The sequence below is a fragment of the Gavia stellata genome, chromosome 2 (genome assembly GCF_030936135.1).
Source record: "Gavia stellata isolate bGavSte3 chromosome 2, bGavSte3.hap2, whole genome shotgun sequence".
Classification (NCBI taxonomy): domain Eukaryota; kingdom Metazoa; phylum Chordata; class Aves; order Gaviiformes; family Gaviidae; genus Gavia; species Gavia stellata.
Genome location: NC_082595.1, coordinates 72,875,267 through 72,892,624, shown reverse-complemented (window position 1 = coordinate 72,892,624; position 17,358 = coordinate 72,875,267). Strand labels below are relative to the sequence as shown.

The 17,358-nt window shown below is 37.7% G+C and overlaps 1 protein-coding gene across 1 annotated transcript in view; it reads left to right on the top strand.

The window, feature by feature from the left end:
- Positions 1-17,358, top strand: part of ZNF292 (zinc finger protein 292) — a 54,703-nt gene that overhangs the window by 27,107 nt on the left and 10,238 nt on the right. Inside the window, exons 2-6 of the mRNA XM_059833806.1 lie at positions 1,639-1,793; positions 2,345-2,423; positions 3,799-3,934; positions 13,827-14,029; positions 16,895-17,031. Of these exons, the coding sequence (XP_059689789.1) occupies positions 1,639-1,793; positions 2,345-2,423; positions 3,799-3,934; positions 13,827-14,029; positions 16,895-17,031 (710 nt within the window). The remainder of the gene's footprint in view (positions 1-1,638; positions 1,794-2,344; positions 2,424-3,798; positions 3,935-13,826; positions 14,030-16,894; positions 17,032-17,358) is intronic.

Here is a 17,358-nt window from a genome sequence, read left to right as displayed (position 1 = left end):
TGGACTTCATCTCGCATAGTATCCTTATAAGCAAATCTATGAAATAGTCCACATATCCAGGCAATATAATAAGGTGGCTGAACTGTGGTTCTCAAAGACTTGTGCTTATTAGTACAAAGTCCAGGTGGTAGCTGGCTACTTGTGGCACCCTGTCAAGGCTTGACACTGGAGCAAATACTCTCTAACTTCTTTATTAGTGAACTGGATGAGGGGACAGCATCCTCAGCACGTTTGCAGATGATACCGAATTAGCGGAAGCAGTCGATACACAGCAGGTCAGGCAGACTATTGAGCGGGACCTCAACATCCTGGGGGCATGGGCTGACATGTAGTCCAGCTCAAGCGAGCACAAAGCCCTGCGTGTGGGAGGGAGTAGCCCCATGCACCAGTAGAGGCTGGGGAGCAGCTCTGCGGACGCCAACCCAGCTGTCCTCCTGAACAGCCAGCAGCGTGCCCTTGCGGCAGAGCACCAGCTACACACACAGCTGTGCTAGCAAGAGTGTGGCCAGCAGGTTGAGGGACATTCATCCCTTTCTTGAGAACGTGTGGGACTGCATCTAGGTACTGGTGGGGAAAAATTCAAATAAATAAGAGTCAGATTCAGAAACAGGTTGCCTACTGAGGCTGTGGAGTATCTGTCCTTCAGGATACTCACAGCTCCATTGGACATGACTCCAAACAACTCCAAACAACTTACTCTAATGGCCCTGCTTTGAGCAGGGTGTTGGACAACCTAAATTGCAAACAGCAAAATTGATCGTCTTAATATGACAGGCTGCAACCTGCCGTAGTATAGGAATTAGTTTGCAGTCCATTAAGCTGCCCCAGGCTTGAGAGCAGAGATCCAAGGGGAGCATGGTTTGGATGCTGACAGGAGAACCTTACTAGCTACTCCACCTTAATGTGTGTCTGAGCCTGAGTTCCCGGTCCCTGACTGAAATGATGAACAGCCTTTTGTACTCTGGGTGGCTGTGGTTATTCCATCACTCTCATGAGTTTTATTTCTAAACCATTGTTTGTAGGTATTCATGTGGCAAAGTAGGAAAACAACTTTTTGACTAATGAGTTTTGGGTGTATATATGCTGTCTTTAAAATGCGTACTTCATATTCCTCTCAGGACCATGTAAAAAGTGACACCCTGAAGATACTTGTATCGGCAAGGTGGCAAGAGAGAGGGAATATAAATCTGTTCCTGGAAGTAGACAAATTAAAATAAAGGCTAATGCTTTCAAATTTACTTGCTTTAGAAGCTGAACTGTAAAGGTGAATGTCTAAAAAATGAGTTTGCAGTCCCTTAAGTATGTTACGTTCCCAGATACGCTCTTCAGGCTTTTGTTTATGGAAAATATGAATGTAAACTGAATTTTATGGTGATACCATAGGGGGGAAGTGTCAGTCATAATATTTTTGTATGATAAGAGAATGATTTCTGTGTGGAGTTTTAAGTTCCAGTTGCTAATGAAACAATAAATTTTAAGGAAAAAAAGGCATGTTTTGATAACATGTAATTAATATTACAGTATATAAAGGAGACAGAGGTAATCATTAAGAAGGGTAGTCTACTAGTGAGGAGTATAAAACTAAAAACTTACATTTGTTCCTGAATTTTGGGATTGTTTGTTCCTCTCCCTAAACAGACTTTGCTGGAATATGCAGAAAAGTGGAAAACATCAGAAGACCCTCTGCCCCTGTTAGAGGTGTATACAGTGGCTATCCGAAGTTATGTTAAAGCACGACCTTATCTTACCTCTGAGTGTGAAAATGTAGCCTTTGTGCTTGAACGTTTAGCACTGTGAGTATGTTTTTCAGTTACTAAAACCAACCTGTATGGTATTAATGTTTAACTGCCTAAATGCTTTTCCAATCCAGTTCACAATATATAGAAATTCTAAATAGGATGGGAAGCACCTCCTTTTCCTCATGGTGAATGCTGTATGTGGGAGGTAATATGTTTGGTTGTTAGAAATGGAGCAGTCTTGAGAAGGACTCTTCTGATACAGGATGAACCAACATCCCTGGCTTGAAATACTTTGTTACTATTGATCTGCATGCAATCTGAGAGTGCATCAATTTACACACAGTGTTACAGTGTTGAACCTCAATGACAAATTATTATTGTTGTTGTTGTTATTATTATTATTAGTTGGGGTTTAGAGAGTTTGCTTTTACAGCTTCTGCAAGAGTGGCCATGACCACCTTTTCTTTATACATTCAAACAAACCAGACTTTTATGGCTTTGGCATGTCAAACAAATAATTGTTTGGATACTAGAATTAAGAATTGTTGATTATACATTTTAAAAGCCAAAAATTGCATCAAATAATATTCCTATTTGCCTTCCAGAAGCTGTATTGAACTTCTACTGTGTCTGCCTCTTGATTTACCTGAAAATAAATGGGAAGAATTTCAGGCTTTTGTACAGGTGAGTTTGATTCATGAAATGAAGACTTAAGAGCTTCTAAGAATGATTTGGAAACTTAGGGATATTATGTAGCATGTATGTAGACTTATTTTCCTGGTGGCTGATAAAGATCAAGGCCTCCAGCTAGAAATTCCATGTACTCTGCAGTAATTGCTGTCAGCCGTATCACTTGTCTGTCATAGTTCATGTGGCAGCTTTGGACTAAAACTATGTTTAGATACTTGAAAGAAAGCTCATTTTTTAAAATATATTTGTCTATTAACACTGTTAGAAATGAAATAATATCATATAAGTCATTCTTTACTATTTATGGTTGTACATTTGAGATTTATTATGAGTGAAAAATCTATTGATCCTGTAGGATTGTTAGATCTCCCCCAGGGTACTAGCAGGTTAAGGAATCGAGCTCTGCCTTAAAGGAGGGTGTTGAAACAAGTTCTGCTCCTCAGTATTTATCAGAAATATGTAGTAGGAGGTCCTGCCTACAGTTTGGAAAAAAAAAAAATAAAATGTGGGGGTTAGGGAGAAGGAAGGAATACAGTTACCTCAGGATTCTCAGCTTAAATAACATATGAAGATGCAAGGTTGCTGATTCTTAGAGTAAATTTTGACTATCAACTGCCTGATATAAAACAGTTCTGAAGAGCTGTGTTTTGTGCCAGGAGGTTCCACAGCCTTCAGAGCAAGTGGAAAAGTAAAAGAAAAGTGAGGAGATAGAGATGAGCCCTTCTTTTTTTTTTATGACCAGTGTTATTTCCACATTGCTATTCAAGCCACAGATTTTTCAAGGTAGTTAATTTGCTCCCAAGCATCCCTCTGTTTCCAGAATCTATTGTAGTATCTAAATGCAGTAGAAACTATTTTAACTGATTTTAAGACTCCAGCCTGCCTTCATCATATTTGCATAGAACCATGTGGTGAGGTTTTACAGCTTAAATCTTTCGCCTTTACAAAAATACTTTTTTTTCAGTGTCTCCAGTGCATAAAAATTGAGCTGCTGAAGAGTCTGAAAAAGATAGGAGTTTAGGCAGCTGGTTCCAGACCAATAAGTGGACCAGAGAATTTGCTCATATGCTTTTAAAGAGAGGCCTATTTCAAAATCTAGTTTCAGAAATTTAAGAAGTAGCTCTGTTAATAAATCTCAGGGCCAGTTTGGGGCACTCAATCTTTGTGGTTTCTCTGCCTAAATCTTAGGCGACAGAGGCAGAAGTAAAACCTGTATAGGCTGAATATTAAGATCGTTCTGTTACACATTTAACTCTTCATCTGGTAAGGGTTTTGGGGTTTTTTTGACATAAGGTATAAAGGAGTCTAAAAGACATATATTCGTAATTTTTTCTTAACAATACTTTGTTTTGTAAAACATATCCTTCAGGTGGCTCATAAAAACTTGATGGAAAATGGCAGTCGGGAACTGCATATTTTAACTACACTTACCCAAGAGAAGGGAGTGTGGAAGAACCCAGTGTTGTGTGGTATTCTTTCCCAGGAACAGTTGGATCCAGATAAAGGTAAAATTTAAAATTATGATTGGGATAAAATATGCCTCATTTTTATAATATATTGAACTATTCTTATGATATGTGGAAGTAATTTTGTTGAATATAGTTTATGTGATAATTTATAAGCTGTAAATATATTTCTAGCATTATCTGAATTACTAAGACACTATGTTCCTAGGAATATACAAATAATTTAATGTTGGTATTTTGCATAAAATGTAATCATAGGTGCGGATCTTGTGCTATTTTCTTTATAAGCCATGTGAAGGGAGATTACATACCAGCTATTTTACAGTGGGATAAGTTCAGTACTGGTAGACAAAAATTATTTGACATAAAAAATACTTTTTTTTATGAGTACGGCATTTACTTAGTTATGAAATGCAAAGAGGGCCATTACTGACGATTCATTTAGACCAGAGTTCTGAGAATGGCTAACAGCAGTTGCATAGGGAAGAGTCTATGATCAGCAAAGGCATACAATGATATTTTCCTGATGTATTATTTCCATTGTTAATGATTTGTAATTCAGAAGTGGTATCATTGTGTTAATAAGTTCTAGCTGATTTTTTTGATTCTTTGCATAATTGGTTTTAGAACCTGTATGAACCATCACAACTAAGCGTCTGTGGCAGAGTTACAGTTACCACGTCAAGTAATGTAGTTCCTGTTACTGTCTGCCTCCTTTTAGCCAGATGTCTGCTTATTTCGTGTGATATTCTATATTTATTAAAAAGTAAACTATTCTTGTATCTTTTAATGAATGCATCTTTTCAGTAAGACATGATTCGTTAGATTGCTGTCATATCCCATCTTCGCTCTTTTGTAGTGTCTACTCCGTACCATCTTCTAGTTTTATTCAGCAGTCAACATGTAGATGTACTGACTTTCTGCTTCATTCTGCATTCCTTTCATAATATTTCCTAATATTAGACTTGCTTCTTGACTGAGCATTGAACGATGTTTTCTTAAAACTGTCTGGTTTAGTCCCAATTTCTTTCTTGAGGAGTAATACCTATTTCAGTGTTAGCGTTCTCCCCTAACACATGGCCTGTTTTTCTGTATGTACGCTTGGGATTGCATTTTTGCCCCATGAAAATCTCTTTGGGGTTTTTATCAACATTTCAATTTTGTCTGTCATGTTGTGGAGTGCAGTCCTCTTCAGTCTTTTACAGTTGGCATGTTTTTACCACCCTGTTTTATCACCTTGTTCTCTAACCCCCTTTTCCAAATACTTATAAAAATGCTGGACAGCAGAGGTCCTGGTACAGATCCTCAGGGAATCCCCTGAGAGGTTGTTTTCTTTTTTCCTTTTTTCTTTTAACTGATAATTTATCCATATAAGGATAATCTTTTTATTACCAGGATAGGTTGGTATCTTTAGCGGTTTTGAGGGACTTCTTTTAATGCCTTTAGAAAATTAATTGGGTCTCCCTTACTCATATTATCATAACTACCTCAGTCCCGTAAATGTATAATGTGATTTTTTTTACTTTTTTTTTTTTACACAAAAGTCATGCTTAGTCTTTCACAAGTTTTGCATTTTGCTGCTGCTTTTAATAATTTATTGTGCTTCTAATACAGACGTTGGATTGGTATGCAGTTCTCAGAGTCCCCCAGATTACTCTTTTACTAGCTTCGTGTCAACCACCTTCTAGTCCTCTTAACAGTAAGGTACTTCTAAGAGAGAGGTTTAATTAAGATTTTACTTGCCATATATTTGAGGTTTTTAAGGACTCCCTCATGAATCTGGTTTTGATGACTGTTCATTTTATTAGTGTTTTTCTGCGAAGATTTTTACGGACATTTCAGGATTCCTTTTACTCCTGAACGTTGTTTACTCAAGGATGCTGCTGCCTTGGACTGACTGACTAACTCCTGTTACAGTTCTTACTTGTCTTGATGGCAGAAAATGCTACTTAACTAAGTAGCACAAGATTACATGTCGTGATAACGCATCATCAAAAGTAAGAGCTACCCCTTTTGCAAAGTAGGGAAGGCAAACAGTGGTGTGGGTGATACTCAGGAGGAGGAGAATTTTCAAGCCACCCATCAGCTTCTTGACTCTGAGTTCTGCTCACTGGAAAATGGGTAACAAAGCCATTAATATCAGGGTGCTTGGGAGTTTGTCTGACTTTTTTGTATTCGGAAGCCTCATTTGCCTTCCCATCCAGGTAACAATGGCAATGTGCAAACCATTTTTGACATCTGTACCACTAATTCTTGTGGTTTTGAGACTCAATGATACTGGATGTAAGTTTAACTCACTTTCAAGGAATTAGCTTCCTTGTTAATGTCACTGGGACCACTGCTGACCCCAAGCTGTAGTTACCCAGGGGACTTGTGTGGAAGACCAGAAGACACTGGAACACTGAAGAACTTTGTTTTTCTCAAAATGATTAAATCTTGCTGGTTTACTTTTCCAAGAGAGGGCCACATAAAGGAAACTTCGTCTTTTTGCATGAAGATGAGCAATCTTTTGAACCAAAGAAAAGTTGTCAGTGGTTTCAAGTGGTTTCTTGTTGTAACCTCATTCTCTTCAATTTCAGGGTCCAGGTTGGTAGGTTAGGTGATGTTTCCAGACTGGAGATTGTCAGTCAGCCTTCCATCATTTTCAATTTTATACCGTGTTCTCATCCATTCAGCCAACATGAACCATTTGGTTGGGGGTGGGGTGCCATCCTGTGTATATGTTTGAAGGTTTTTTCCCCCTTTGTATCCGTGGCAAGATTGTCATAATACATACCCATATTTTTGTTACTCATTTGGCAAGCTGTTCTCTAGCTTATTGTCATCCTCTGTAATACTGTGTTGTTTTGTGTCATCATCTTGGTATTATTTTAGTAATACCAAGACTCCATTGCCCAGGGAACTGGCTTTCTTGTCTGTAATCCAGCACTCCCACTGGCTACCACTTAGCCTCTTTCGGTGGACAACCATCTCTCAGCAGTCTTCAACCTTAACTCCAGTATAACAGTCTTTGGAATATTTGTAAACTTTGATTACAGGATTCTGGTTTTGTTCTTAATGTGGCCTCTACTGTTTGCTGTTTCAGAAGTTTCCAAGTATTTAAGTAGTCAGCTTGTTCCACTGGGATATTATCATTTGGCAGATTTGATTAACTGGGTTTTTGAGTAATGGTTAGTGTAAACATTTTATCTGTTGGAGATGAAACAGCTAATTGAGACTGTAGGTGTTTTTCATAATATCATCCTCTTAAGCTTTTGTTGCCTGTATTTTTTTTGGTTGTTTCTTTGTTTGTTTTATTTTATTTCAGTCTTGCTAGTCTTAATTATGACCTGTTCAGAATAATTGTAAGCTATTCAGAATCTCTGACATAACCAGATATCTGCTGAATTTTACATCAGTGATTATCTCTTCCTGAAGGCCTCTGTTGTTGACTCCTGAAGGTCAGTTTGCCTCTTTGAATCTCCTGTAGGAAGCATGAAGAGGTGTCTTGTTTCGTCTCTGAGACAGATCCTTTTGGATTCCTCTATTTTCAAATTGTACAAACTCAGGACATGGTGTCAGAGACAAGTTCATTTTCTCTGACCACACAGCTCAGCTGGTTTGTTTGATTGCAGTGAAGCAAATGCAGGCTTGTCTGAACTGGACTATTCTCTTGCTCCCCTAGTTTTGGGAATGGATTGTTGCATGGGTTCCACCTAAATATGATCAGGAAGTACTCACTTCCTAAGATGTTAGGGAGACTGTTCTCTGAGTGCCATGTCATTAAGTAATTGCTTTACTTCTGACTGCCTTGGGCACAGCTCAATTTTTCTGATGAATGTATGTCTGTAAGAATTCATGCGCTAAGGAGCTCAAAAAAAGTAGAGGTTGGATACCTAGTTGTTAGAAGCACTGACGAGAACAGCATGCCTGTTACTGATTTCTTTGATGCTGATGGGTATTACTGCATTACTACAAGATGTTCATACAATACTATGACATAAAATAGTAAAATCTGTCTTGAACTGTACTGCAGGAACTACATACATACAGTAAATACAGATTTGTGTGTGTGTGCATATAAAATCTTTTCACACTGGAGATATTTTCTGGCCACTTGATTTGTCACCTGCTTGGGTGACAAACATGGGCATTACCCTGGATTTTTAGCCCATCTCTGATCACGAATGTTGGGAAACCTGGCTTAAGTTACCAGATTCTGTGCAATAGATGTCACCAAATAAAAGAGAATTTTAGAAGGGAACTACTGTAATGCTGATAGCCCACTTGAATTGTTTTTCAAGAAAATTTCTCTCTCCCCCCTCCAAGTGGAACATCAGCATTGTCATTTGGGGCTGTGCTTGTCCCCACAATGCTAGTCTGTTTTGTATGGAGGACCAGCCTGGAAATGGGAATTTGGATTCCTAATGAGCTGAGGGATATATTTTTTTCTTATTTTTGACTGATGACTCCAAAGAGAATTTATTTGCAGAAACTGAATTGTCAGCAGGGTCTTCGGAGGCCCACAAATCTCATCCAAAGATATCTGGAGTTGATAGCATTACTCATAGCTACCATCTGAGAGATTTCCTGAGAGAAACTCCTTTTGAGTTTCCTGCATCTGTTTGGTACTGTGTCATGAATCAATCTACATGCATTTGAAGAATGCCCAGGCAATCTTCCATTCCCTCAGAGCAGTTCCAAGCCAAAAAGAGAGATCCTTCCCCCAGTTCCACGTATCTTACTGTTTCTTGCTTATGTCTTTACCCACCAGGACCCACAACAATTCTGCAACCAGGCCTGCCACTTCTTGATTCAAATTCTGGTTCCTCAACAGTATTACCTCTTAAAAGTGTGCTCAGGAGCTGTAAACTACTTGCTTGTTCACGTGAATTTTCTTCTTTTTCCACCTAAACTTGTCTCCTGTGTCTTTAAAGAATGTCTGTCAAATTTTGAGTTTTGTCTATGTATCATCATTGTAGACTTAAGAGATCACCCAAAGTTCCATGATCCCATCAGGTCATGAGGACAGCAAAGTACTGATCTTTTCAAATAATATTTCAGAGATCCATTATGAGCACGTTGGTAACATTCTTTGCCGTGGAGTAGCACTCAACCAGTTTCCATCCACCTTAGATAGTGGGAACAGCTAGTCTCAGTACCAAAGCAGAAAGAAATTTGGAAAAATACCCTAGACGTGAAGATGAAATATCTTATCCACATCATTAAATTCAAGATGGCAGTATTAGCTGTGATCACTGACTAGTCTGAAAGTAAATGGTTCACCTGCTTTAGCATGTGGCAACTGTTTTCATATTGCTATCAGATGTTGCATTGCATTTGCATGTTGACTGGACCTGCTACTACTTCAGGTTTCATCTGCATGGCTACTTTTTTTCCTTGAGATTGCATAGGATGAACAAGAAGTGCTTGTAGTTGGAGAGAGGAATTTTCCACATTTGTCTGCTTCATTGATTGTTTAGGGAAGGAAACCCTAGTAAGATAGTCTTAATTCTTCATGTGATAGTGAGTCTTTTGTCTTATTGGCCTCCTCCTGAACTACCAGATAGCTTAACTTAAGATCAGGACTGATTTTAATCTTGAATTGAAGCTGATCTGAATTCATGCAACCAGAGTTTATGTTTCTTGAAGTTGTGTGGCTAATCTGGTTGGCCTTATTGCTTAGTGTACCAAAGACTGAAAGTTGAAGTATGCCTAAGTGGTTTGGGTTATGTGATAGCCTATGCAATGGTAAAACACTCTACTGCTGCACTTCCACCTTCAGTTTCTGTCCATGTGGCTTGTGCTCTTCAGCATGAACCTGTTTTTCCATCCTTGAGGTTGTCATTTTCTTGTAGGGATGGTGAAATCCTTCAAAGCTGTCGTTGGTATCTCCTCAGCTGACACTGAGGGTGAGTGGAGGAACTGTCTAGACGAAAAGGATCTGAGATAATGCTACAAAAAGCCAGGCTGCTGCTGCTTTTTTTTACCTGTTTCTGATTAGCCTTAGAGATTTAAACCTGGATGTCAAGAATTAAGTTCTTGAATTTTTCATAAGTTTAAATGTAGTAGGAGGACTTCTGAAGTGTGTCTCACTGAAAAAGAGGTTCAAGGATACAACCATCATTATTCAGAGATTATCAAGGTGAATAACAGGCAGGTTAGAATTTAAAAAGCCAACATGGAACCATTTTCAGTAATCAGAGCATCTGCCACCAGAAGTCGAATGATACCAGCAGCCTCACTTTAAAAAAAAACCCAAAAAAGTATTTTCATTCTGGGTATATTCAAAGCAGCCACCTGGAACTTCTTTTACCCTTTCACCAGCCAATATGCCATCATAGAAGCATCCAGGATTGGTGCTGCATTCAGCAGAATTGTGCTGAGATGTTGTTTGCATGAAGGATTCTGAGACCCAGCTCCAGGTAAATATGAAAGTATCAAGTACAGTTCAGAGTCTCCCACAGTGTGAACGCACATGTGGACTAACACTTGAAGATGACTAAAGAGGTTACTGACTAGTAACTGTAGTTCTTTGAGATGGATAGTCCACATGTACATTCACCTCCTGCCTTCATCCTGCTTGGCCAGAGTGAGGTTGAGAAGAAATAAAGGTCTGTGGTAGATTAATCTATACCTACCCAAGTACTGGCGAAGGGTAGAGCTAGTAGGATTATGAGTGCCTTCAGTAAGGCAAAAATGCTTTGCTTTGTGCTCTACAAGTCCTCCGGTCAGCCAAAATGTGACATACATGTGGACTGTCCACCATAGAGAACTTACTACTACAGAGCTGTGTTCACAGCTTATTCATGCTCTTGTGTGCTACTAATCTACATATTATATTTTCTCTTTTTTAATTCATGTATGGTATAAGCATTGCCTGTGATAAAAGTTCATAGTAGTTCTTGCGGACTTGACATGGAATCACTTGGTAGTATGACCTGAGACTCCAACTATGGGATTCAAGGGAATAACAGGGAAACTGTGTCTAAAAGGTTAGGTTCTGGTATCTCCAAGATGATTTGCCAGAATTTGTAGATCATAGTACCATCTGTCAGATGTCATCTGCTTGTCTTTTTTTCTCATATTAGTTCTGTAATTTTATATGAATTCTGCACACACCTTGCACAAACATAAGTTTGTGAATTTTAAGGAGTGGTGGAGCATTGCACTAAAATTGACATTTAATAATTCTTCCAAGAATCATGCTATTGATAAACGATATCATTCTCATTAAATACTTCAGGTTTTGTGCTCACAGAGGTTAACTAACTTGTGCTGAAAAAGCACTTGCGCCTCAAAGCATTGTTATGAAGTTATATTTGTTAAGGTAAACTAATAATTTGCCTACAATAACTTTTGAAATAGACATCACGCTATAAAATGTATTTATGAAATGTTTAAAAAAACCATACAAATCTTATTCTTAAGACTCTTCGCCACCATAGACGTGCTGCTGCTGCAACCTCGGCGCTGTTTTTTGTCTTAAAATGTCATACATAGTTCAGTTATGAAATAAATATAATTAAAACTTGTGTTTTGAATGAGCTTTCAGATATCAACTGTAATGATTATAATCACTTGGATTAGAATAAAGGCTTAAGAGCTAATATGTAGCTTTAACCCCAAGGTCTTCCTATATCTTGTTGAGAAGATAACAGAAAATGTTCTGATGCTTATGCAAGGTAGGCTGGCTGAAGCAGTAAACACTAAAGGAAGGGGATTACTGAGGACTACCAGATAGAACGCAGTCTCTCAAATATTAAATGCAGTAATTATAATAATAAATCAGAGTGAAATGTGTTGGGTTACCAACATGGCTTAAAGTCTAAGGTCTTCCTGTATCTTGTTACAGAAAATAAGGTAAAATGTTCCAATGTTATTCCAGGCATTCTATCTGGGAGTAAGCACTGTGGGTGAAAGGATTACTGGTACCTGGTAGGAGGAAGAGCAAGGCTAAAACTATCAAATGTAATTAATCACTGGGTCATTTGTGGGTTGACAAGCATATGAACGTTTTGTCTAAGGCATTGGTAATGACATTAAAGGAACATTTACTCTGCTACTTAAAAGGCAAATGTCCTCTAATAACCACAAAAATGGTTACCATCTACCAACTGTCTGTTAGTGCACTCTAGTTTTTCTTTGTTCCTACCTGAATAAAAATCTGTTCATATGTTCATCGACGTGGAGAGACAAAGGAAGAACTCGTATTTGACTGAATATTCTTACACATCAGTGAGCCACGGCTGATCATTTGTAATAGTGCGCAAGGATCCTGAACAAATAACTAACAAGTTGGTTGAAATAGTAATTCAACCATAAATCTGAAAATGCATGAGAGATAATGATGGGGTCTAACAGGCCTGATTTCTACAAAAGGCAGTATTTTCTGCCCTAAAATTCTGTGGGCTAAAATGATAAAAAAGAAAATGGTTGACCTAATTTTGATTGCAAGATGGGCTTTTAGTAATATGCTGTATAAGTAGGTAGAAGAAGGAGAAATCGTGAGATAAAATGAAAGACAGTCATGAATCAAAAACTAACTAGGATGGGAGGAAGCAAAGAATAAAATGAGATGGTCTTTTTTCTTTCAGTAAACCTCATGTTCAGTATACTAATAACTAAAATTAATTATTTCATCAAGACCTAACAGGACTTTGAAAGCCAAGAAAACATAAATTAGGTGAATGGGCAATATAATTCAAGTGAAATTCAAGACGAGTAAATTAAGAGGAATATAATGAATATTTCTGCCAAGATGTGTCAAAGTGAGTGCTGCAAATGCCCAGAAGGTTTCAGGAAAGGGTGGTGAAAATACTCAAAGGCTGGAAAAGAATCTCGTTTAGAAAAGATCAAGATTTTACCCTTACACTGAAAGAATATCGTGAATCTGCTGTTTTTCATGAAAGAATGGAAACAAAAAGTAGAAAATTCTGTTGTTTTTAAAAGATGAGAGGATGTGTCATGAACTTAAGATGTGGATAATTGAAAACCAAAAAGATTTTTCATGCAGTGTGTAACTGGCTTGTGGAAACAGTTGTCACGGGGGAAGGGTTGATGTCAAAAGGATTAAACAAAATCTATTGTCTCTGTGTCTGTCTAGTTTTAATAACTATAAATATTTTGGAGGTAGTATTAAACCTCATGCTTCAAAGCTGAAGCAATTTTGATCTTGAAGATGTGGATGAGACCTCAGATGTATATGTAAGAGTAGGAACATTAACCTGTGCTCCCCTTTTTTGTAGGATTCTTATGCCTTTCACTGAAGCACCTAGAGTTGGGTTGTTAGCATGGACGGCAGAGTTTTATTCTGGTAGCAGCATATCTACAAAATATAATTAAATAAAATACAGCCATTCCTGTGTCTTGGAGTTTTAAACCATATATAGTCAAATGTATACAAGATAAGCCTCACTTGGCTGAGAAACTTTTAAAGGAGTTTGGCTGCATTGTATGGATGTGTAATATGAAATATTTAACACCAATAGAAAGGACTTCAGATGCTTCTACACTTAGCACATTTATCCTTCCATAGCAAGGTTTTTAAAAGACAACTATTAGCAAAGGTGTAGCACAAACGCATGAAGAAGTATGTAAGAGTAGTGGCTTTGTGTTATTTGTCTTTCTGTAGAACTACAATCAAATGGTATCTAAATATTTAAATATTTATATACTTTCTAAATCTGTTTTGTGTGCAGCTGTTTTGCCAAGAGATTAGAATGAATTAAAACCTGCAAGCAGATAAAAGGTCTCCTGTAGCAGGGAATCCTTATAACAAACAAGTACAGTTCTCAAAGGCTCTCTTTCTCATCTATGCTTCATACCTTTTGTACTTTTTTTGATTTGTGTAAATTTTTGGGGTTAACCATGAATGAGTAAATGCCATCTGTTAACTCTGTAACCTGCTGTGAAATGTGTATGTAATACTTTGGCTTGTTTTTCTTTGAAGTGAATGAATTTCTAGCGTTTGAAGGCCCTGTCCTGCTGGATATGCGTATTAAGCACCTAATGAAAACAAAGCAATTAACGCAAGCTACTGCCCTGGCAAAACTGTGCTCTGACCATCCAGAAATCAGTGCAAAAGGCAATTTCAAGCAAACCTACCTGGTCTGTCTTTGTTCAGGATCACCAAATGAAAAGCTAATGGAAGAAGTAAGTAAAAAATGGAGAACTGTTTTTTGACTTATTTCTTTAATAATAATAAAATCACTAATCATAGCGTGTTTTTCTGTAGAAGAGGTTTTTCTTTTAAAATACAATCTGAAATATTTTTGGTATTTCATTTTTTCATTTAGGTCACTTTTAAACTGACTAGTAATGACTCGATTAAAACACTTATGGAAGTGTAATATTAGGTTGCTAGTAGGCATTTTCTGGCTCTGCCACAACTTTATGTTTGATTTTGCTTGAAGTACTTTAAAACTCTGCCTTAGATCCTGTTAGTAAGGTGAAGATAATGGTTTTCCCACTCCTAATATTTTAACTGTAGCTTTTTGTGTAGTACATAGAATGGGGCCCTTTAGATGCTACTTTCAGTTCAGAAAATAAATGTAACCTTTTTTGACCCAAATGCCGGGGTGAAATTGAACATGAAATCAGATATTTGATCTGGTTTAAAATATAAAATCCTTCTTATTTAAATGCAAAAGTCAAAGAAGAGATGACAGCTTTGCTCTTCTACATTCTTTCAGCTGACATCTTCATTTCTTACCCTACCCCAAAGTTTTATCTGAGCTTTTTTGCTTCTTAAAGGAAAACTAACTGCAATTGTCAGTTTTCTCGACTATCTGCATCTCTCTGCTGTCTTTTTGTCTCTGACATATTTTTATGTTAATAATAAGTATTAAGCATGTTGAAATTCATCTTGAAGGGATGAAAACTATGCAGTGATTAGAGTTGGAAAAGTTTCCTACTCCAGATATAGACTAAATTCTAAGATAACAGCTTCTCACTGGGCATGTTCTTCTGATGCTCAGTAGGATCGGATCAGTCTTATCCTCCCAGCTTTGGCTGCTGTAGGCCCTGCCAGAGCAGGCTCAGGAGGAGCTGTGACAGGGCTGTGCAATCTCATGTTTGTTTGCTGAAGACTGTCAAAGAAACTTGGAATTTGTGACCCTGCAAACATGCTTCCTTCATTAGTCAGCCCCACCGCATTCCCAAAGCAGAATAGGCTTGGTCAGTGAAGGAATTATGAATCCCGTGGACAAAAGGAATGGGGTAGACTTGTTTCTTAGGATGCCATAACATACAGATAAGTTCAAACTGGGTTATCACAGAAAACCTAATTCAGATATTTCAAAACCTTGGATTGCTTGGGTTGCTTAGCTTTGCAGCTTCAGCTGCAGCACTGTTTGCAGCTTTACTAATCATTCTGGAAAGTTCATGTATTACCAAGAGAAGGCAGATAATGCTATTAACATGTCAAGGTGGACTTTTGAACTGAGAAGGATAGCCGTTTCGTAGTGTGAGAACAGTAAGAAAATGGGGAAAAAAAAAAAAGGTAAGCTGTAAAGAAGTACAGCTCACTCTTTAGTGGTATCGAAATTTTGATATCCATCCAGAACAGGCAGAAAAGTAGCATTTGAGCTGATTTTCAGCTTGGATTAGTCTAATAGTTTGCTTCAATAATGTGAAGAATTCAAATCTGTGGTACATGAAATGCTAGACTGCCAGACTTGATGGCTGGACTGTACAGACCTTTGCTGGAAGCTGGGTCCCATAAGAACTCTGAGAGGCTGGAAAAACATTTCAGAAAAAAATACCCTTTGTTGTAAGTTCTGTTTTCCATATTCTTCCCTAGGCTTTTAACTGATGGTCCCTGTCTGAGATGGGGCACTGAGCAAAGCAGACCTTCAGTTTAAGTTGGTGTTACAGTTATGATAATCCATCCTCTCTGAGGACTTGAGAAATGCAGTTTTCTTTAGAAGATGACTTTGAGGTTATTAAACCTCAAATGATGTTCAGTGAAGGGTTATTAGTGTATTACAAAGTGTTGCTTTACTCTTTAAAATTCTAGTTTGATTGCTGGACCAATAGCTGGATACCATGGTGCCCAACCAAGCTGTGCTGCCACCTTATCCAAAGTACCAAAATAGCTGGGTGTTTGGGTGGGTGCTTCTGTTTCTTGCTTTGGGTGGCCTTGTGATTTCTCAAGAGAGACTTCCAACAGTGCCATTGCAATGGTCAAGTTATTCTTCAGCTGTCAATGTCAAAGGATGAGCAACAGCATGTCCTACCAGATGTGCTGATTGATGTAATCAAACCAGTCTGATGAGAATCAAATTAGACAGTAGTTGTTATAACAGGTACACTGATTCAGTATTGATACAACTGTCTAGTACCACCGGGTGACGGTGTTTTTTCCTTTGTTTTGTGTTCCTTTTTCCTTTGTTTTGCTACAAAACTAAGTGCTTCCATTGTTGCTTGAACAAGTAAGTTACGTTGCAGAGACTGTAATGTTCTTCTAGAAAAGCATTCAGTTGACCACCTTTTTACTGTACAGTGTTCCTTTTCTTTTTATCTTTGATTACTTAAAAATACTGGAACATTCATGTTAAACTTCGCGTTCATTAATTGCCCAGCTATTGTATTAAAGCAGCAGTAACATCCGTGTCTAGTAAACTGGGTTAGATTTTCAGGTAAATAATCTTTTTGTGTTAGGCTGCAATTTAAAGTTACAAATCTGCTTATTACAATTACCATATGTATGTAATATATAAGAATAATTAAAGTTGTATTTCAAAATTTTTAGGTGACTGGGACAGTAGAGACAAATAAGACATGTCTGAGAAACAAGTTTATATTCACTTTAATAAAACAGTTTTTCTGGTGGCATAATCAGTTCTGACACTCTGTCTAGAAACGCACTGATTGGCTTTCAAGCTTGTCTCTATCTGATACAGTTAAATATTCACTAAGTTCTAAATGACTGTCTTTTTGCAAAGGATCAGATGACTGTATGTCTGGAAATGAAACCACTTTCTTAGTCTTGGTCTTGTTTTCTTTCCTCCCTTCTAGATTGCAGAAGTAGATTGCAAAGATGCTCTAGAAATGATCTGTAACCTAGAATCTGATGGAGATGAAAAAAGTGCTCTAATTCTATGCGCAGCATTTTTATCTCGCCAGCTGCAGCAAGGAGAGATGTACTGTGCCTGGTGAGTTGAATATTTTCTGTCTAGTGGAACAAATACCAGTTTTGGGAAGATAGAGCTGATACATAAGCCATAAGTTAACTTTCTTTAGCTGGTAAAATCTATGAGCTAAACAGGAAGGCTCTTGGAAAGCTAAAAAAGCAAAGGGGGGGAAAAAAAAAAAAGAAGTATTTGACAAGATTAGCTTCCATTATGGGAATTTGAAGGCTGCATGTATGATGAGGCATTTACAAATGCCAGTAGCAGGTTAATAATTTTCCTTGACAATAATCTTACACTGTAGAAATAAGGAATTTAGTATCTGCAGGCAGCTAGTCAGCATTATGTCAA